General features: G+C 36.9%; 1 protein-coding gene across 3 annotated transcripts in view; it reads right to left on the bottom strand.

Annotated features, from left to right (window-relative positions):
• The window catches only part of LOC125134981 (multidrug resistance-associated protein 1-like), an 85206-nt gene that overhangs the window by 46750 nt on the left and 16567 nt on the right, over positions 1 to 21889 (bottom strand). For all 3 annotated transcript variants that reach the window (XM_047794540.1, XM_047794546.1, XM_047794556.1), the window contains 8 exons: positions 20704 to 20881; positions 13334 to 13588; positions 10515 to 10580; positions 6348 to 6485; positions 4418 to 4564; positions 2122 to 2206; positions 1960 to 2026; positions 1440 to 1566 (listed from right to left, as the gene is read on the bottom strand). In XM_047794540.1, coding sequence (XP_047650496.1) covers positions 1440 to 1566; positions 1960 to 2026; positions 2122 to 2206; positions 4418 to 4564; positions 6348 to 6485; positions 10515 to 10580; positions 13334 to 13588; positions 20704 to 20881 — 1063 coding nt within the window. The remainder of the gene's footprint in view (positions 1 to 1439; positions 1567 to 1959; positions 2027 to 2121; positions 2207 to 4417; positions 4565 to 6347; positions 6486 to 10514; positions 10581 to 13333; positions 13589 to 20703; positions 20882 to 21889) is intronic.

Raw genomic sequence — 21889 nt, 5'->3', positions numbered from 1 at the left:
GATTAGGCCCCTAGCCTGGGAACCTCCATATGCCGTGTATGTGGCCCTAGAAAAAGACAAAAAAAAAAACCTTATTATTATCATCAATGTATTAGGTGAAACCTAGAATGGATATTGTTTTTACTTTGACCAATTCCTAATTATTTTTCAAGATTAAATAAAAGGTGACCTGCTTATTAATTATTTTTCTAACTCTTGAAAGCAGAATTTGTTGGTTTTTATACTGTCATTTTCAAAAATCTAATTTAAGTATTTGTTGTAACTGATTTTAGTATCTCCCTCTCTAGACTATAAACTCTGTAAGAGGATCAGCATATCCTATTCATGTTTATTTCCCTGGTACTAAGTGCTAAGCACATAGTATGTGCTCAATAATTGCCCTGTGAAAATAGCCAAAGAAACTGAATGAAAATAAAATCAATATGACAAGCATTGTATTTTTAACGATACTCAATGACCTAGGAAAAGTTATAGTCATTTCGATCGATAGACAAGTGGCTGAGTGTAATCATTAGGAAGAGCTTACGGAGACAAAGATAGCATACTTAAAGTAAAAAAGGCAATGGTATGCATTATCAGAAAAAAAGTCCTAGAAATCATGCTTGATTCCAAATGAAGAAACAGTAATGCTGAGAGAGAAAAGAAAAAAAAAATTTTTAAATCCCTAAAGCACTGTAATCAGGAAAGATAAAGATATGAAGAAAGTTATATTATGAAGAAAAATAAAAAGATTTGGAGTTGATTTTTCCTAGGGAGAAAAACGGTGACAGTACTGGTCTCAGATCCACAGAGCTTCTCCATTGTGTCAGAAGATGGGATTAGGTAGTATTTTACCTAGGAGTGAGCTAGTTCTAAGGAAGCACTCATTAGATAGTCTAGTATTTTGAAAAAGAAATAGCTTATGAGGCATTTGTTGAATTCTTATTCTCATTGACCTTTAAGAATAGAACAAATGGCTGGGAGTAGACCTCTCCATGGTCCGAAGGCTGAAATTTAAAGTAAGCTATTAATGTTATTTCCCTGAGGTTTTTCTAGGTCAAAGATCTTTCCCATGAGCAACTACAAGATTTCTTAGAACTAGAATGGCCCTAATTACTTAGGGAACATTGCAATGAATGATAATTAGAAACCTAATCAAATTACATTATAAATCACATTTGTTTCTCTATAATTGGTTGCAATTTAGTTAATATCATCAAACAATTACCATAAGCATTCCTAAATGATTTGCTGAAGTATTTGGAGGACAGAATGCTGTTACTAATCCATCCATAGCTAATCAATTTTTGTGGAAATTTAAATGTTTGTTACAAACTAGAAATACCCATTAAATATGTGCATCTTCAATTCAATCTGATAAATTCTTATTGACACTAATGAGGAGCTGGCTGTAGCCCATTATACTAGGAGATGTGGAAAGAAAGTATTGTTTACTTTACCTTTCTTTGGACTACTCCTTTAATTTTCTCCATTTCTCCCAGAATGGCAGAAAGCACAGATGACTTTCCAGACCCAACTTGGCCTACAATGGCCACTAAGGCTCCTTCTGGAATCTTTATGTTCAAGCTGCATGACAAGAAAAGGAGAGAGATGATGCAAGAAGATCCTGTTATAATTGTTTTTAATGTATATTCCTAGACAAGTCACTGTATCACTTCCCTGAGCATAATCCTTGAAGTTGCTGCTATTCACACTGTTCTACATTATTCTACAAACACCCAGTCTTCCAAAATGCCAACAACCAATGCTGCAGAGGAAATACAAGAAATGAATAGAAAAAGAGAGAGAGAAACAACCATAAAAATGAAAGGTACAGTGAGAAGTTTTAAAGACGCCTTATAAATTCCAATACATTCATCTTCTGCTTTTAAAAGCTCTAAAAATTAAAACCATGGAGAATTATAGAATTCAATGCTAAATTTTTTTTTTTGTTTTAATTTTCTCTCAACTATGACTTACTCTTTTAATACTGGGATCTCTGTTTTATCCCAGGAAAAGGAAGCATTTGTAAAACCAATGGCATGATCTAGGAAGAAAAATATATTTAAAAATGTATTTTAGAATCACTTATCTTCAGCCCAGAATTCAAATAAATATTGACTGCAAAGAGGAACAGCTGACCTCCTACGTAGTTTGTTTCAATGCTTTGAGGAAGAAGTTCTTCACTGTTGAGAAAGTCTTCCAAACGACCCAGCGATAATTTTGTCTATCAAAATAAATATAGATGGGATTTTTAGGATGCAGAAGTTAAACTAAAAAGCATTTATTGTGATTTACTGCATGATTAAATTTTTTGATACAGATCAAAGCTATTGATACAAAAATTCGGTGAGCCTAGTTTGTATTGTTATAGATAAGTCCATCCATCAAGAAAGAGAACAGTTTCGAAGGTCAAAGATCAAAACAAATATTATAGGAATTCTTGCTGTGGCACAGTGGGTTAAGAATCTGACTGCAGTGGCTCTGGTTGCTGGGGAGGCACAGGTTTGATCCTCAGCCTGGCTCAGTGGGTTAAAGGATCCAGCATTGCCACAGCTGTGACTTGGATTCAGTCCCCGGGCGAGGAATTTCTATATGCTGTGGGTGCAGCAATAACATTTAAAAAGAAAAGTCATATATGCAGAAAAGCATGAGAAGAAGAAAGAAAAATTTCTCAACATTCTATAAAGACATAATAACATAATTTAAATAATTAAAGAAAAATCAGTTTTTAAAAGCAACTTCAGGATTGCTATTATTGACTGAATTCTGCTGCTGAGCATAAACAAAATGATCATTTTGGCAATAGCAACATTCAGTTATAGTAAAGTAGCAATAAAATGTTTAGCTATAGGAGTTTAGCTATAGGAGTTCCCATCCTGGCTCAGTGGAAACAAATGACTAGTATCCATGAGGATGCGGCTTCAATCCCTGGCTTGCTCAGTGGGTTAAGGATCCAGCATTGCTGTGAGCTATGGTGTAGGTCAAAGAAGTGGCTCAGATCATGCGCTGCCATGGCTGTGGTATAGGCTGATAGATGCAGTTCTAATTCGACCCCTAGCCTAGGAACCTCCATGTGCCACAGATGCGGCCTTAAAAAGACAAAAAAAGAAAAGAAAAGAAAAAAAATGTTTAGCTAGGGTTAAAATAAATAGAATCATTTTTTTTTCTTGAAACTGACTTTCATGAAACCTCTAGTACATTTTTATTGGCTTTATGCTAGGAGACATTTATTGTTAATGAATAAGGTATAATTGGTCTGTGATTTTGTTTACTGTGTCATGTCAATATGCCAGACTGGTTCGTTTTCTTTTTCGTTTCTGTTTTTTTGATAATTATTCTCTTTATTTGTTTAGTGACAGCAGTAGCACAGCACTAAGAGTTGGGAAACACTTTCCGCTTTTGAAATTAGCAAGATTCTAATTTCAAAAGCAAAACAAAACTTTTACTCTTAGAATGACACTTACTTTAAGTGTGCTGTGAAACAAGGGTTAAAAGCATCACATCAATGATACTTTTATGCCCTCTGTTGGTCATTACTAGTAAAATACTACTTAAAAAATGTTACAAAAACAGCTTAATTGGTATTTACTATGGAATTATGTCACTTGTCTTTCAAATAATTTAAAAATTACAAGGCAAAATTCTTAGGTCTAAGATCTGGGTCCAATAAGCAAAGATTCACTGTTTATGAACCTAAATTTGAACTAGTGGGGGAATGCCCAGACAACCCAAACCTGATCCCCAAAAAATTTAACTAAGAAAATCTCAGGGAAAAGGGATCAAGGAACTCACTTCTTGGGATTCTCTGTGCTTTTAGCAGCCTTCTACTCATTGTAGTATCTAAAGAGCCTCCAGTAATTGGAGATTACAATAAAAGCAGGCTGAACCAGATACCTCCAGTAATTTTATTGTAATCTCCAGTAATTGGAGATTACAATAAAAGCAGGCTGAACCAGATACCTCATATACTGGCAGCCTAATATTATCAACCCACTTTTCTCCCTGGCTTATTCATTCAGTACAAATAAAATGCTGCTGATCCCTGGGAAAGTTCAGATCCAGCTCTATACAAAGCATTTAGTTAACATTTTTTCAACTGAAAACAGAAAATGAACCCCTGTGAGGGCATTGCGTCAAACACCACGTTTTAAAAAGCTAAATGATAGAAACTAAAAATTAGCGAAGAAAACAATATAATATATTGAAATACTTAAAAGTCATTTTGATAGAATTAAAGCTTAGGCAAAGAAGACATGATTCCTTCCATTCTACAATGTTCTCTATTGCTCATTAATTTAGGGAGATTAACTTTGAGCAGCGTGAAACTACAAAAAGTGAAATTTAAAAAAAAAAAAAAAGAGGAACATACAAAGTATGCAAAACCACAGACTTCAGTAAAGGAATGATTCTCAGTTTCAGGATACTCTGGATGTACCTGGACCACAGCTGAGATCGCCGTTGGTAAATCAAACAAAGGAAGCCTCAAAATATTGAACAAAGACATAGTTGTGAACACTTTAGTGACTGTTAAAATGTTTCCTTCATCCAATAAGAAATAGATGCCAAATGTTGCCAGGGACACCTACAAAAATAGAGATTTTTTTTCAATTACTCAATGCCGACAACATTATGAGTTACAGACTCAAAATTAAGAAAGAAAATTTTAGTAACCTTTTTGTTGTTGTTTACCAAAATTCAGCACTATTGCTGAAGAACATGAAATTCATATTCAGTACAGATCATCCAATTATGTATCTTAGATAACGACATCTTATAAACATGTGGTCCAGCTGCCTTCTTTAAGACATGTCATGGAGTTTCCATTGCAGCACAGCAGAAAAGAATCTGACTAGTATCCATGGGGATTCGGGTTCCACCCCTGGTCTCACTCTGTGGGTCGGAGATCCGGCGTTGCCATGAGCTGTGGTGTAGGTCACAGATGGGGCTCAGACCCCAGGTTGCTGTGCCTGTGGTGTATACTAGCATCTGTATCCCCAATTTGACCCCTAACCTAGGAACCTCCATATGCCATGGGTGTGGACCTAAGAAGACAAAAAAAAAAAAAGACATCATATTTTCACTAATTATTCCCACTTAAAACATTAGCAATTCATCTTTTTTTCAAAATAGATCTTTCATAAACTTATTTTCTAGTGCTGTGTGCATACATTCTGTCTCACATGTGATAATTATACTTTTTCTCTCTTAATACAAACTGAAGAAGAATAAATCATGACCGACGAGTTGATAGTTACTCATAAGTTTCATTTAGAAAACGCAGAAAGGTTCATTTACGCATGAGAATGTACATAGGACTATCATGTACATAGGACTGTGTCGAGCAAATGCTTCTTGGACGTTTTTACCAAGGTATTCCAAAGGTAAATATTGCTTTAACATTCATAATACCTGCATGTTTGTTTAAATAAACAAACAAAAAAAACAATAATACTTTAAATTATCAAACATACAGAACATCCTCTGACCCCATCACCACTGAGAGTGGTAACTTTGGTTAAAATTGATGCTTCAATTATACATGGTTTTCTTATCCTTTGGCTTTCAACCATTTCTTCATATCTTAAGGCAATTTATACTCTTTAAATAGCATAAAGTTCCCAATATTTGCCATGATGTGACAGAAAAAGAATGACTTCAATTCTCTCCAATTTACCTACAAATACTAATTCTATAACTTTGAGGATGTTTCCAAACTACTTCCATGTCCTCTTGTGAAATGAGAAAAGTAATGCTTTATTATCGCAAGAATGAAAAAAGGTAATGCACATAACTGGTCAGATACATAGTAGAAACATTCAGTAAATGTTCCTTCCCTTCCCAACTCCATATAGTATGCCTTTGGGTCCTGTTTAAAAGAGACTCATCAGGAGCTCCCTTGTGGCACAGCAGGTTAAGGATCTAGTATCATCACTGCAGGGGCTTGGGTTGTTGCCATGGTGTGAGTTTGATCTCTGGCCTAGGAACTTCCACATGCTGTGGGTACAGCCAAAAAAAAGGGGGGGATTAATCATAAAAATCAAAACACTTGAGAGATGAAATGGAACTCTGAAATACAGGATATATGTTTTAAGAATAAAGACGGCATGTGTTCAATCCATGAGAAATTTACAAAGTTGCATAATATTATTATGTATAAAAAACATAGACCAATGAGAATGCACACACATTTTTTCCCCTTCTTTAAAACTTTAATTCTCTTATCTCCATAGGTTAATGACTGTGGATCTCGAAAATTTAAATTCAAACATATAAGATTTCACTGGACACCTTAATTTCAGGTAATTTGGAGGTAAATCTGCAAATCGAATTTGAAAATCAAAATAGGAAATAATACACACACTCACCAAGAATGGAATGCAAGTTAATGTCAACATAGAAAATACAGCAAGATACCCAATTGATTTGTGAACTTCTAATTCCTGTTCTCGATTTTCAATAATCTTCTTTTTATAGGAGGGTTCCCATGCATAAAGTTTGAGGATCTGTAAAAATTGTCAGACAATGACTATTTGACAATCAATACATAGAAGAAATAAAAACATGGAGACAAACCAATAAAAAACACTAAAACACACACATACATAATTTTAAAGGTTAAAAAAAAAAGATTGTACTCATAAAGAAAATTGCTACGGTCTTCAACTGAGCCAAAATATTTCCTTGAATTGTGGCTGTTGGGGAGTGGGTGGGAGGAGGAAATCACCATTTTCCCAGCCTTAAGTCTCTCTTACCCACCAATAGCTTATTCCTGAGTCAGACTTTGGCAACATCCCAGTTGCTGGCATGACAGCGTCTTCAACTGAGCCAAAATATTTCCTTGAATTGTGGCTGTTGGGGAGTGGGTGGGAGGAGGAAATCACCATTTTCCCAGCCTTAAGTCTCTCTTACCCACCAATAGCTTATTCCTGAGTCAGACTTTGGCAACATCCCAGTTGCTGGCATGAGCTCCAAAGCAGTTTCTGTCTTGCTCAATCCTATCAATTTTCTTGCTGGTCCAACTCTAAATTTTGTTACGTTCCCATCTCTTTTTTTTTCACCCTGTCTTTTTAGGGCTGTACCCACAGCATAGGCATATGGAAATTCCCAGACGAGGGTCAAGTCAGGGCTGCATCTGTTGGCCTATGCAGTTGTTTGCCAATGCAGTTGTTTGCCACAGCCATAGCCAATATGGGATACGAGCCACTTTTGCAAACTACACTACAGTTCATGGCAACACTGGATCTTTAACCCACTGACCAAGGCCAGGAATTGAACCCTCATCCTCATGGATATTAGTCATGTTCATTTCCACTGGGCCACAAGCAGGACTCCTCTTCCTATTTCTTAACAGTTAAATGCCTCTCCCTGATCTCCTGATTTCTTGAAAACCAATGTCTTGTGACAGTAAGCCATTATCTGAACTGTAACTGGTATTTTGAAATTATTTTATGAGATGGAAAACACAGAGAAGAAGATTCGTATGGCTCACCACATCCTTTTAGAGTGAGATAGACCTACAGTCAAATTCCAGCTCTAGCATTTTGTGATGGTTAATTTTATGTACCAGTTTGGCTAGGCTATGCTGCAGAGTTGTTTGCTCAAATACCAGTCAAATGCTGTGAAGGTAATGTTTAGATGTGATTAAAACTTAAATCAGTAGACTTTATTGATTAGTTTTTGGATGAAGCTGGGGCATATGGAAGTTCCTGGGCTAGGGATTGAATCCAAGCTGCACCTATGACCTATGCCATAGCTGTAGCAATACCAGATCCTTAACCTGTTATGCCACAGCAGAAACTCCGACAGTACACTTTAAATAAAGCAGAATACCTGCCATTAAATGGGTGGGCCGCATCAAATCAGTTGAAAGCCTTGAGAGAAAAAAAAACAAAACAACTGAGGTTTCCTGAAAAGGAAGGAATTCTGCTTCCAGACTCAAGACTGGAGCCAACTCCTGATGGAATTTCCAGTGTTCCCTGCAGATTTCAGACCTGAGAGCCCTCATAATCATATAAGCCAATTCCTTAAAATAAATCCATGTCTATCTATCTGTCTGTCTGTCTGTCTATCTATATATCCCTCTTATTAGTTCTGTTTCTCCAGAGATCGCCAGTAATCTCTCACCAGGCCTGCGAACTTAGACGTGACCCTTAAATGCTCACATACTTTGTGTCCTTATTTGTAAAATGGACATGAGAAATCTTTTTTTGAGGTTTATAAGAATTATATGAGGAAACATATATAAAGTGATAAGCACAGTGTGCAACATTTACAATATGTTCAATAAATGCCTTAGCTATTACCATTAATGGAGAGAGGCTTTAAGGCACCTGTTTTAAGACCCCCAAAGATGCAAACTGCTCACACCTTTAAACCATCCTAATTAATTGCCACTTGGACCTTTAACAATATTCTAGTGTATTCACTGCTAGGAGTGCTGTTTTATCTTATCTTTTTCTTTTAGCAGCTGTACCTGCAGCATATGGAAGTTCACAGGATAGGGGTTGAATCAGAGCTGCAGCTGCAGGCCTATGCTACAGCAGCAGCAACAGCAATGCAAGATCCGAGATGCATCTGTGACCTATGACACAGATGGCTGCAATGCTGAGTCCCTAACCTTCAGAGTGAGGCTAGGGATCAAACCTGCATCCTTATGGATACCATGTCAGGTTTTTAACCTAATAAGCCACAACAGGAACTCCAGGGCTGATTATTTTAAATCTTGAACTTTGCTCAGATCTTGAAGATATTCTTTTGTTTATCTATACTGTCTTGGTCCTACTGATAATACAAATTTCCTTTTACGACTACCAATATTTAAAACCTATGAACATATATTTCTCTCCTGTCTATGGATGCAGGGACTATCAATTCACCCACCAAGAGGTACAAGATGCATCTGAATCATATACTTTGGGGAAATGTGATACTATGGAATAATCTGACTTAAATTTCAGAGATATTATTGCTACTCTTAATTTCATATGAATAAATTAGTATCAGTTTCCTTTCAAGGTATCTTTAATCTAGCAATGTCTTTCACTTTAATACCTTATAATTTTATAAAAATTCAATGCAGAACTAGGTAGCATATAAGTTATTGATTCTAAGGTGATTTAATGTATACATATAATGGATATAGTCTGTGCATATAATGAAAGATGCACCAGCTAGAGGGGATGTCTTAAGCAGTTGTCAATGCTAGAAGGAAATTCCATAAGAGCTTGGCAAATTTTGTGCTTCAGAAAAATCTGACAAACTATAATCCAAGTGCAATAGGATTTGAAATTATATCCAGAAGTTCTCTAATTTACAATGATTCAATTTAGGATTTTTCAACTTTAGGATGGTACAGAAGCAATACTCCTTCAGAAGAAAACCTACCTCCAATTTTGAATTTTGATCTTTTCCCATCATGCTGTCATGATGCTGGACAGCCACACAATCAGGAGGGTAAACAACCAACACCTTTACAACCATTCAGTAATCATAGTACCATTCTGTTTTTCACTCTCAGTATAGTATTCAATAAATTAATGAACTTTCTAACACTTTATTATAAAATAAAAATCTCTGTGTTAGATGATTTTGTGCAACCATAAGCTAATGTAGGTGATCTGAGCATGTTTAAGCTAGGCTAAGCTAAACTATGATGTTTAGTATGTTAGGTGTATTAAACGTATTTTCTTTTTTTACTTTCTTTTTTATTTTTCCCCTGGTCTTTTTATGACCACACCTGTGGCATATGGATGTTCCAAGCTAGGGGTCCAATAGGAGCTGTAGCTGCTGGCCTATGCCAGAGCCACAGCAACACAGAATCTGAGCTGCATCTGCAACCTGCACCACAGTTCATGGCAATGCCGGATACTTAATCCACTGAGCAAGGCCAGGGATGGAACCCGCGCCCTCGTGGATCCACTGAGCCACGATGTGAACTCCTTAAACGTATTTTCGACTTAAGTACATTTTCAGTTTATATGGGTTTATCAGGATAAAAGCCCATTGTAAATTGAGGAAGATGTGTATACAAAAGTTCACGAGGTTTCACTCATTTTATCACTGAGAAAATGTTAGTAGAATGGGGTTGGGGCAGCTTTTCTAGGGAAAAATAATCTGTAACATCTCTCTCATAGAATAGCATTTGTATGATCATTTCTATTCCTCATAAAAGAACCTGAGTGTCTTCTTTTCACTCCCCCCATGTAAATCTGCCTTCACACTGATGGCAATGTTTTTGACCACTCTCCCCTGCTTCATTCTATCTCTTCTATCCTTAAAACAAGGAATATTTTGTGTCTTTCAGGGTATTTGTATTAAGTTGTTAGTTGAAGAACAAAAAGAAAACAGCTGCATTTTATTTGGCTTTATTTGAGTGCTGCTTCTTTGATAAGAATTCCTGTACATCTGAGCATCTGATCTCTCAACAGATACACACATATCATTACTTTGATATTGAGAATGATAAAATTTCATTTACTGATTAACTTATAGCAATATTCTAAACAGTTAAAGGCATGTCCCTTTTATATTACCTTAATTCCATGCAAGATTTCCTTGAGCAATTTTATCTGCTTATCTTTGGTCTTCATTTGGCTTTTCTATGTAATAGAAAAAAAAGAAAGTATATTTGATGAAAATTGCTAATACTTTAATTTGCATGGCCATAGCTATTTTTAAAAATACATTTCTTCTGTTTTATATAATATTTAGTAGAAGAAAACTATCTTATAATATTCATATAATAGTATTCTGTCGATAATGTTATAAAATAGTTATAAATAGATATTTTAAAACTTCAAAGTAAGGGGCAGTAGAATAAAAGCAAGGTGTACACTTTCCAAAGGAGTAGAAAATATTTACTTGAATAGAATAATAAAATAATATCCATACTCTACTAAAATGGGATAAAGTTCTCCAAACTCTCTAAATTATATATATGTATATGTATATACATGTATATGCATATGCATTTGTAATAGCAGAAGTATCGCAAGAATAAAAATAAAAATTTTTATATTTTAATTACACTATCTTGAATGTTATTAGTACTTTGGAATTAGGGATTAAGACATATTTTCAAATACTGGCCTTTTTTGCAAATGTTATATAATTATTGTACATTTATTCAAATGTTTCATATTTATATTATTTTATACTAATTATTTGTATATTGCTTCTTAAGCGTTTCCTATAATAATATTGCCACAATTATATGTAGTAATAAGTATTTGCATATCTAACAAGCGCAAGTTAACAAATTAATATCCTTTTATTTTTTGGGGGGACCACACCCATGGCATATGGAAGTTCCTAGGCTAGGCGTTGAATTGGAACTGTAGCTGCCAGCCTATACCACAGCCACAGCAAAGCCAGATCCAAGCTGCGCCTGCAACCTATACCACGACTCATGGTAACGCTGCATCCCTGACCCACTGAGTGGGGCCAGAGATCAAACCAACATCCTCATGGATACTAGTCAGATTCGTTTCTGTGGCTCCACAACAGGAACTCCCAAGTTAGTATCCTTAATACTGATTGTGTGATTAAAGGTATATTTTCTGCTTAGAATATTTTTATGTAGCATTTTAGTCTCTTTGCAAGTTTTAGGGCTCTAGATTAAGGTCCTGAAGTGTAATTCCATTCCTAAAAATTTGACGTAATTATTTAAAATTCAGAGTATTTTTAAAAATTAGTTGAAAAGTATTCATTAACAAACCTATTATTCTAAATACTAGTGTGTTTAGTTAATTCGTAATTACTTTATACATTATTTTCTCATCTTTGAAGACTAAGTCATCTTTTTGGTAATTATTTGAAAAATTCAGAAAAATACAAAAGAAGGTGTACATTTTCAGCATCTAAATGTAGTAAAGTAAGAAGTGAAAATTTTTCCATCCTTCCGTCTACTTTCACTTTATAGGTAACCGTTCTTAAAAGACTGGTATTTTATCTCTAGATCATTTGTCTGTTTGTACAAATATATTTAAATCTATATTCCTATATCTTCATTTACTTATCTCTGGCATTCCATGTGCAAAGGTATATTCACTTTTTAAAAGTGGATGAGTAGGAGTTCCCGTCATGGCACAGTTGTTGACGAATCCGTCTAGGAACCATGAGGTTGCGGGTTCGATCCCTGCCCTTGCTCAGTGGGTTAAGGACCCGGCGTTGCCGTGAACTGTGGTGTAGGTTGCAGACGCGGCTCGGATCCCGCGTTGCTGTGGCTCTGGCATAGGCCGGTGGCTACAGCTCGGATAGACCCCTAGCCTGGGAACCTCCATATGCCGAGGCAGCAGCCCTAGAAAAGGCAAAAAGACAAAAAAAAAAAGGGAGGATTACTAATATAACATATATATATACATATATGTCATGTATATACATGTCATATACACATATGTTTGCTATACACATATACATATAATATATACAGGTATTTTACTTTAATTTAATTTTCCTCTAATAATGATAAATGCACTTCCATGTTAATACATACTCTTAACCTTTTATCCATTTAAAATAATAAAATAAATGTCATAAGCAATACATCTCCATCTGTGTTTGTTACTTTAACATGTGAAATCATCTGTCTCTCCCATTATGGTGTGATCTCCTTCAGAGCAGGGAACTGTGCCCTGCTCCTCCATTCCTACAGACAGTAGAGTGTATGCTATCTTGCAAATGGCAGGTGTCAAAAATATATGGATAGTCAGGTAAATGAATGACTGAATGTAGAGGAATGTTAAGATTAATATCAAATGCAGTTAAGCATTACTGCCCACTGGCTACATGCAGTCACTCCTTGCTCACTTTTTAACCCACTAGCCTCCTTGCCACTCTTCAGATAGACCAAGTATACCCCAAACTTTAGGCTGTACACACACTGTTCCCTTTGCTTAATATGTCTTTTTCTCAGGCATCCACATGGATGGCTGCCTTATCCTGCTGATAAATCATAATTTCCCTGAGGACTTTCCAGCCCCTGCATGTGAAATAAATTCTTTGATACTCCTATCACCTTATCCTAACTGAACTCTCTTTACACACAGATTAATACCAGGCATCATGCCATATACCTATGTATTTACTTGCCTGACATCTGTCTCCCCCAGCAGCCCAGGGAGAGGTGGAACTTGTCAATGCTCCTCACTGCTGTACTTTCTGGCACATTGACTAGCACAAGACAGATACCAAACCAACACTGGTTAAATAAATGAATGGTAAGTTTGTATTATTTCCACTTATAACCTCTATTTTCCATATATAGAGAATTAACCGGATGGTTATTAACAACCCAAGTCAGGAAACTTAGCTTCTGTTTAACACAAGCAACATGAGACACTCATTTTCTTACCTTCAGCTTTTTCACTCTAGTTGCAACCAAAGCATTTATTGGTATAACAAACACAAGGACTGCCATTCCTCCTAACACTGCTGGACCCAACTCTTGCCAAAGGAGTGATATGGCCATCAGGATTTGAAAAGGGGCTGACCAAAGGAGATTGATGTTTGCTGTCAACTCCATAAGCTGCTGGGCATCTGCTGACATCAAGTTAATAATTTCCCCAGTGGAAAACGTCCTTCTGGAAACATTAGATAAAAGCATGGCCTGGAAAAAGAGAAGCAAAATACTTCAAGTTCTGTAGATTAGTGGGCATCTTCACAGTTAAACAATAGTAACTTTCCACTAAAAATAAAAACTGTAATATATTTAGGCAAATATGCATGATTGTTTATGCATTTGGATCACAGAATGTCAAGAGAGATGTTTTTTGGTGAAGAAAACAATTATTGATCAAAATACAAAGTTTTAAAATTTACTCTGTATTGGTAGAGAGTAATGGTTGAATTCGCAAACAAATATGTTCAGCTAGAATATTCTACAATTTGTGGATTGAAAAAACTGCAAAAGAAATAAATACTATAGTTTATCTTTCCCTCCTTTCCTTGGCACCCCATAATGCTAAACCATCTAAATTTTATTAATACAAAGTACACAGGTGAATCAATAAATATCTAATGAAGGCTGATTTTTAAAAATTACATAGTCCCAATTCTTAAAGAGATTATTATTATTATTATCATTATTATTATTATTTTTGTCTTTTGTCTTTTTAGGGCCACACGCACGGCATATGGCGGTTCCCAGGCTAGGGGTTGAATTTGAGCTGTAGCCGTGGGCCTATACCACAGCCACAGCAATGCAGGATCCGAGCCACGTCTGCAACCTACACCACAGCTCCTGGCAACACCAGATCCTTAATCCACGGAGCAAGGCCAGGGACTGAACCTGCATTCTCATGGATGCTAGTCAGATTCATTTCCCCTGAGCCATGATGGGAACTCCATTTGTTTAATTTCCACTCATTTAAAATTCCTATTGAAATGCATAAATTACCATAAAAGTAGAGGAAACTTGGTAGAGATTATAATCTAGTGGTGGAGTCCCCCTCCACACATGTTCTGCCCACACGGTCTACATACAGGTTGACTATAAATATTAAAAAAAAAAAGCTAAGAAGGGGCATGGGAATTTAAAGAGATAAGAATATTGGAAAGGCCTTGTGGAGCAGTTAGAAATACATCTTTTCTTCCAAGGCCCAATTCTCACTTTCCCTCGGTGTATGTCATTTAATATTTGTATATTGAATTCAGTATCCTCAAGGTTAATTATTGGTAACTTCTTACTAAGGTTGATGTTTGAAATCCATTTGTTTAATTTCTACTCATTTAAAATTCCCAGTGAAATACATAAATTACCATAAAAGTAGAGGAAACTTGGTATTTGCCCTGGAAATGAGGCAAAAGTCCATTCATATGCCAAAAGTTTTAAGGAATTTCCACCACATCTATTTAAAGAGAGATAGGATTGAAACTGGAAACTGGATCTAACAAAAATAAATAGGATACAGAAGGCACTCGAGATATATTTATTCAATAAATGAACACTACAAATCCAGAGGAAAAACCTAGTGGATCACTTCTGACACTCTCCAGCTGAAAGCCATGGGGCTTAGTGCAAGTGGGAAGAAATGCACAGACCTGGGAGGTTCACGAGGTGTCAGAATCCCTCTAAGCTCTATAGCTACTGCAGTGTTCAATCCTCATTTCATTTTGGCTACTGCCTTTTAAGGGTCCCAGTGGTGCTGATGATAAAACAGAAAAAATCCTGCTCTCACAAGAGAAAAAAAGGAAAAAAAAACTTGTCACTAAAACAATCTAGCTTCTAGGAGTTCCCCTTGTGTGGTTCAGTGGTAACAAATCCAACTGGTATCCATGAAGATTCTTGTTTGACCCCTGGCCTCACTCAGGGGGTTAAGGATCTGCCCGGTGTAGGCCAGCAGCTGCAGCTTCAATTCGACCCCTAGCCCGAGAACTTCCATATGCCACAGGTGTGGCCCTAAAAAGAAAAAAAGTCAAGCTTCTAGCCATGTCTTCTCCAAATGTAGCTTTTTTTCATCTGCTCTAATAAATTGCTGACCTCTTACTGTTGCCAAAGAAAGCAATGGTAATCTAAGAACAGTACTTGCTATTTCATTCAGTCTCTAACATTGTTAAAAAGAGATCTATTCATCTCTAGCAGAATCCACTCCAATTTATTGTTATAAACAAATATATACTCTTTTCTCCTGCTTTTCTACAAGGAAAAAATAAATGGTATTTAGTTTTTATGAAAATGCTAAAAGATTGGGTAGTTCAAACTAATTAACTTATCCAAGTAATCACACAAATGTCCTTCTTTTGGAAAACACACACACAACACAAACACACAACCATCACTAGCAAAGTCCCTTAACATGAGTAATTAAAAACTCTGGATGGAGTTCCCTTCATGGCTCAGCAGTTAATGAACCTGACTGGGATCCATGAGGATACGGGTTCAATCCCTGGCCTTGCTCAGTGGGTTAAGAATCCAGCATCGCCGTGAGCTGTGGTGTAGGTCACAGACTCGGCTCAGATCCCAAGTTGCTGTGGCTGTGGTGTAGGACGGCAGCTACAGCTCTGATTCGACCCCTAGCCTGGGAATCTCCATATGCTGTTGGTGCGGCCCTAACATGCAAATAAATAAAGTCTGGAGTTCCCATTGTGGCTCAGCAGTTACAACCCAAATGATATCTATGAGGATTCAGGTTCAATCCCTGGCCCCACTCAGTGGGTTAAGGGATCCAGCGTTGCCGTAAGCCGCAGGCTCCACTTGGATCCTGCGTTACTGTGGCTGCGGCGTAGGCCAGCAGCTATAGGTCTGATTTGACCCCTAGCCTGGGAACTCCACATGCCGCGGGTACAGCCCTAAAAAGCAAAAATAAGTCTAACCTTTTTCTTTTCTCTGGTGCTTATGCTTAGTTTAGTCTCACTTGCTCACAGAAGCCATGTGCAAAGGCCTCATCCAGGACCCTTCAGACCAGAGCTCCTCTGCAAAACTGCTTGAAACCGGCTTCAAGGACACTTCAGCTCCGGACTGGATACAGAGACTGCACAAGACACTCAATTCAAGATGGTGACTGCGGTGGTCCCTGTGCAGAGATCTTCGCCTGGCACTGGGATCTGCAGCCTGAACAGCACCACTGCGCCTGCGCCATGAGAACCCTGCCCTCTCCCTTCCCTGCTCCCCAGATCCCTACAAAGTAGCCCCGCCCACAGCCGCCTCTGTGCTTGCCACCTCCCCAGCTCCTAACTGGAACTGTGTCTCATGCTATTGGCCGGAAGGACACTGGGCAGAAGAACCCTAACTGGGGACCCACCTGTAAGGGTTGGTAATACAGCTATGTGACTCGTCACTTTTTGAAACTTCATTTCTTTGATTGGATTATTCTCTAAAATGACTCAGATGAACCCAATATGGCTTTCAGCCTTTTTTTTTTTTTTTAATGGCCACACCTGTGGCATATGGAAGTTCCCAGAGTAGGGGCAGAATGGAGCCACAGCTGCCATCCTATTCCACGGCCACAGCAATGCTGGATCCAAGTAACATCTGTGACCTATTTTGCAGCTTATGGTAACAGCAGATCCTTAACCCACTGAGTGAGACCAGGAATGGAAACAGCATCCTCACGGACACTATGTCAGATTCTTAACCTGCTGAGCCACAACCGGAACTCCTCAAAAAACCTTTTCATTGACTGGAAATATCTTGTTTATCACTAATGGTTGACTTTATCATCTGATGGTGAAATTTATTTTGCAATTTTACATTCTCCCTCATATATAATTTGTTCCTTTCTAGACTCACTGCCATGGTCCTGGTCCATATCTTTATTTCCTGAACTTGAAATAGCTCTAAGGTGCACTTTATTTCCAACTGTATCCATTTTCAATTCAACTCAATTCTATGGCTCAAATGAGTAAAAATGAGTAAAAATTTCCTATAGAATTAGGGTGCATTTTAAAATATTTCTTTCAAGGTTATTATTTTTTTAAGTTGTAATTTCTTCTCTCTTATGACTCTACCTCTCCCCATTATTCTGTACATGAAACACGGCCTCTAGCTAAATTAATCTTCTCATCATTTTCTGAGAGGGCTTGTACTCATCTCTGAATGTTTTCCCCCCATTTATTTCCAACAGTAGAGCCTTTGCCTCATGCAGTTCATCATTCAGACCCACATCACAGAATAATGTGCAATACTAACCACAATATTTTTTGGACCATCCTAGATAAAATCATAGACATCATATAGTGTAGAGCTGAAAGGGCCCTAAAAATTTCTATCCCAGTGATTCCCAAACAGTGGTTGCCACACTTCTAATGAGACATGGTATATGTAGAGTGGATTCTCATAAATCGATGAGAATTATTTTTTTTTCAATTTTTTTACATGCCAAATAATGTATGCTAGGATTCTCTTCCTGATTGGGATAAGTGCAGTTCTGCCTCATTGCCTCCTGATCACACTTAAGTCTATTTTAAAGACTGGAACAGAATTTTACCAGTTTTCTTTGTACTTTTAACTACCACAATTAAAGGAAGAATAAGCCATTAAATCATAAATGTAAACAGTCTAGACATGGTTGTTAAATATAAGTCGAAATTAACTGAAATTAAAATTTTACTTCCTTAGTCCTACTGGCCGCATTTCAACAGTTCAACAGCCATGAGAGACTAGGCTGTGAGGCTATGGAATATTTTTAAATCACAGAAACTTCTATTGGATGGCATTCCATGGGAAGAATGCCCGCAGACTGCCCACATTAAACCCAGGGCTAACTGATGCTGCTTTTGAACCATATGTTGTTTCTTAGCTCTCAAGAATTCTCATGGAGCCTGCAACTGGAAGCTAATAGGTAACAGAATCTGAGTTTTGAGACCCAAAGACTCCCAAAGTGATCAAGAAGGAGACCCCCTGTGTTCTTCCCCATGAACCTTAAAAAATGATACTCCCTGAATTTTATTCCAAAGTAGCAGCAGTCATGTGGATGGATACAGAACAAGAACTTTCAAACATCTACCCTCCTCACTTAAGAAAGGGGTGTGAGAGCAGTTTTATCCCAGGCTAATAACAAATCCCTGATGAAGGAGGGCCTATGTCAGATGAATACAGCTTGTCTGGCACCACTCCAAGAGCCAAGAAGGATCACGAAGTTAACTAAACATGATAAAAATTGGAATCCTAAAATCTGTAAAGGAGAAGGGAAATTTAGCAACCCCAATTAGGACCTCTGGAGAGTGAATGTAGGATACGAGACACAGAAGGAAGGCTGCCTTATATTAATGCCACCTGCATGTGCTATCCCAGGGCATCCTAACCCTGAAGCTCATCATATCTTCCTCTCTTTGCTTGATGGACTTGGAATTAAATCTTAATCCTTACCGCGCAATCCACAGGATGGGCTTGACTGTGGTATTCCTTTGATCCTTGAGTACCCTTTGCTGTTAAACAATCCCTTTAGGAACAATATGGCCTCACTCCTGTAGACTCTGTTTCTTCTTCCATTACCTCCAAGGTCACTTTGCCTTGAAAAGTTCTCACCCACACCACTTGGTTTTCCTTTTTCTTTCTTTCCTTCTTTCTCTTTCTTTCTTTCCTTCTTTCTTTTTTTCTTTCATTTCTTTTTTTTTTTTTTTTTTTTTTTTATGCCCGCACCTATGGCATATGGAAGTTCCTGGGCTTGGGGTCATATTGGAACTGCAGCTGTGGGCCTGTGTTGCAGCCACAGCAACACAGGATCCAACCCATATCTGCAACCAATGCCACAAGTTGTAGCAACTCCAGATCCTTAAGCCAATGAGTTAGGTTAGGCCAGGGATCAAATCCACATCCTCACAAATACTAGTTGGATTCTTAACCCTGCTGAGCCACAATGGGAACTCCAGATTTTCCTTTTATTTCTTACAGCTTGCTCTAATGTCCACTGTACTCTATTCTTCTATGCTTGTAAATCCACCCAAATCCCATACCTAAACTCCAGTACTTCAATCAATGGATGATATCCTGTTCCATGAGTACCATATATGGAAAACAAGTGTTAGCATTTAAACTGATTTGTAGACTCTTCAATATCTTTTCTTCATATTTGGATTTCTCAGAATTTACAGCCTCTAGAATTACAAGGAATCACAGCCTCTCTCACCCTGTATCTAGGCTATGTTGTACTGCCATGAGTTCAGTTACATTTCCCAGCTCAAACAGTCTTGGGTCATTGCAGAATCTCTAAAATCACTCTGTGCCTCCATTTTGGCCTAATATGTCCAAATGGCTTGTAACACTCATGCCCAGGTCAGGCAAAATTATACTTCTTTCCACTTGCACTAACTCTACAACTCTTCAAAGACTATTTAAAAAATCCTTTCTATGCAAAAACTTTTCCTAACTGCCCAGACATTGTAGATTTCCTGATCATCTGGTCACTTATAATATCTGCATTTATTCCACTCATTTATTATGTATGGTAATAGCTCTCCCCAATTACTTGGAGGCAAAGGCTCATTAATTCATTTATTCAGTCTTCCAACTTTTATAAAAATGTATAAAAGCCATTCTTTTAATGACAAAGGTACAACAGGTAAATAAGTTCCTATTCTAAATATGAAGAGCCCACAACTTATAGAGAAGCACAGAGTAAGAAAGTAATATACACTCATTGATTGAATAACTCAGTGATAACTACAAGAGGGTGGAAAATCTTTAAATGTTTACAATTATGATGTAAAAAGTGCTCTGGATGGCAAAGTGTTGGTATTTAAAATTATATTTCCCGGAAAGGAAAATCAAACTTTAGGCTCATGCTAGGTATAAGGACCAGCCAGGTTTGCCGTAGGGAATAGGACTTAGAATGAAAGAGAAATAAATAATGATTATATAGAGAAGGATGGCTCTGTTGCATGAAAAAATAGAGTAGAGGAGGAAGAACAAGGTAGTATGTAGAATGAAAACAATCATGGAAATGAGAAATCCATTGATGCATAAATAGAGATAATCATGAATACATTCAATTCCATTCACTTTCTGAGGAGGAGTTAAGTGGCATATCAGTGGACAAAGAACATCATTTAATTTCATGGATTAGAGTTAACTAAAAGTCTGGGGGACTATAGGGAGAGGAACATATAGAGTAATTAATGCAACCAATATTGATGAGTCAAAGTTCTTTTACAGCAAAATAAGTGTAGATTCAAACAGCACAAGAAGAACTTTTTAGCATACACTTCTATCTTTCAAATTCCCTTATTCTAAAGCATATAAGGATACAGGCCACTTAGAAGTTGAAAATTTCTTAAATCTTTTACCTTTTTGTAGATCAATCCAGTTACAGCTGTCTTAATCTTTGCTGAAGTGAGTATGTTAAAACGTTGGTATTGCTGAAGGATGAGGGTTTGCAAAAAGACTACAACAAAAAGCGTCAAAGCATAACCATAGCCACTCCAGCCAAAATCTGTGCGACGTTCACAGAAAATGATCATTTGCCTGAATGTCATATGCAAATTGAAAAAAGGGAAGAAATATTAAACACCTGAAGTAGTTGAGTGCTTATGCAAATTAAGTGCTATCAAAAATGTCACACACACACACACACACACATTCTTGCCTGCTCTTTTTCTCTACACGTCCAATTTGGTATCCTTCCTCCTTTACTTTTACACTATAAAGTACATACAATCAAGAATTATTTTCACAGGCTTGTGGGTAGGTGGTTATTTTCTGGTTTTCATATGGTAATCTCATCAATAATTAACTGCTCTGGCCTAACTTCATCATGAAAGTTGAGACAGAGAGACATTTAAAACTTCTTTGGTTTTTTCTTGAAATTATGCATTTAATTAAAAATCAGGAAACATAACAATTAGAACTTAAGTAGAGAATCTCTCTGCATGGCAAATAGACTGTTTCTTTAAAGACCTGAATCATATCTCACCTCTTATTATTATGTTTATCCATATCCAATTTCCCTCTCTTCTTCTTTACTTATTTCCTCTTTTTTGTAATATTTTTTATTTTGTTCAATTTTATTTTTTCATTTTTAAAAGCTTTATCGAAGTATAGTTGATTTATAAGATAGTAATAATTTCCATTGTACAACAAGGTGATTCAGTCATACATATACACACTCATCTACTTATTCCCTCTTAAGTGTGATAACAACACAGTCATCATGATTTAGGTCAAGGTGGGGCCGAGCTAGACAATGGGGATGGTTCTAATCATCCAAGTTTCAATCCATTTTCTTCACAGTTTGGACAGCTAATGGGAGTACACTTAAAAACACTTCATGTTGCTTGAATTGCTTTATCAACCAAGTATTTTTTTCTTTAAAGTATCTTTATTAAAATTGTGACATAGAACCAAATACATACCAGGGTCTCTAAAAATCCTGTTAAAACATTCTGTCACTAAAAATTACTATTTGGGGTGTTATATATTCTCAATGACAATATTAAATTACTCCAAAACCCACACAAACATACACAACAGAAG

The sequence above is a fragment of the Phacochoerus africanus genome, chromosome 1 (genome assembly GCF_016906955.1).
Source record: "Phacochoerus africanus isolate WHEZ1 chromosome 1, ROS_Pafr_v1, whole genome shotgun sequence".
Classification (NCBI taxonomy): Eukaryota; Metazoa; Chordata; class Mammalia; order Artiodactyla; family Suidae; genus Phacochoerus; species Phacochoerus africanus.
The sequence above is the reverse complement of the archived record's forward strand: the minus strand, read 5'-3'. Positions and strand labels throughout refer to the sequence as shown.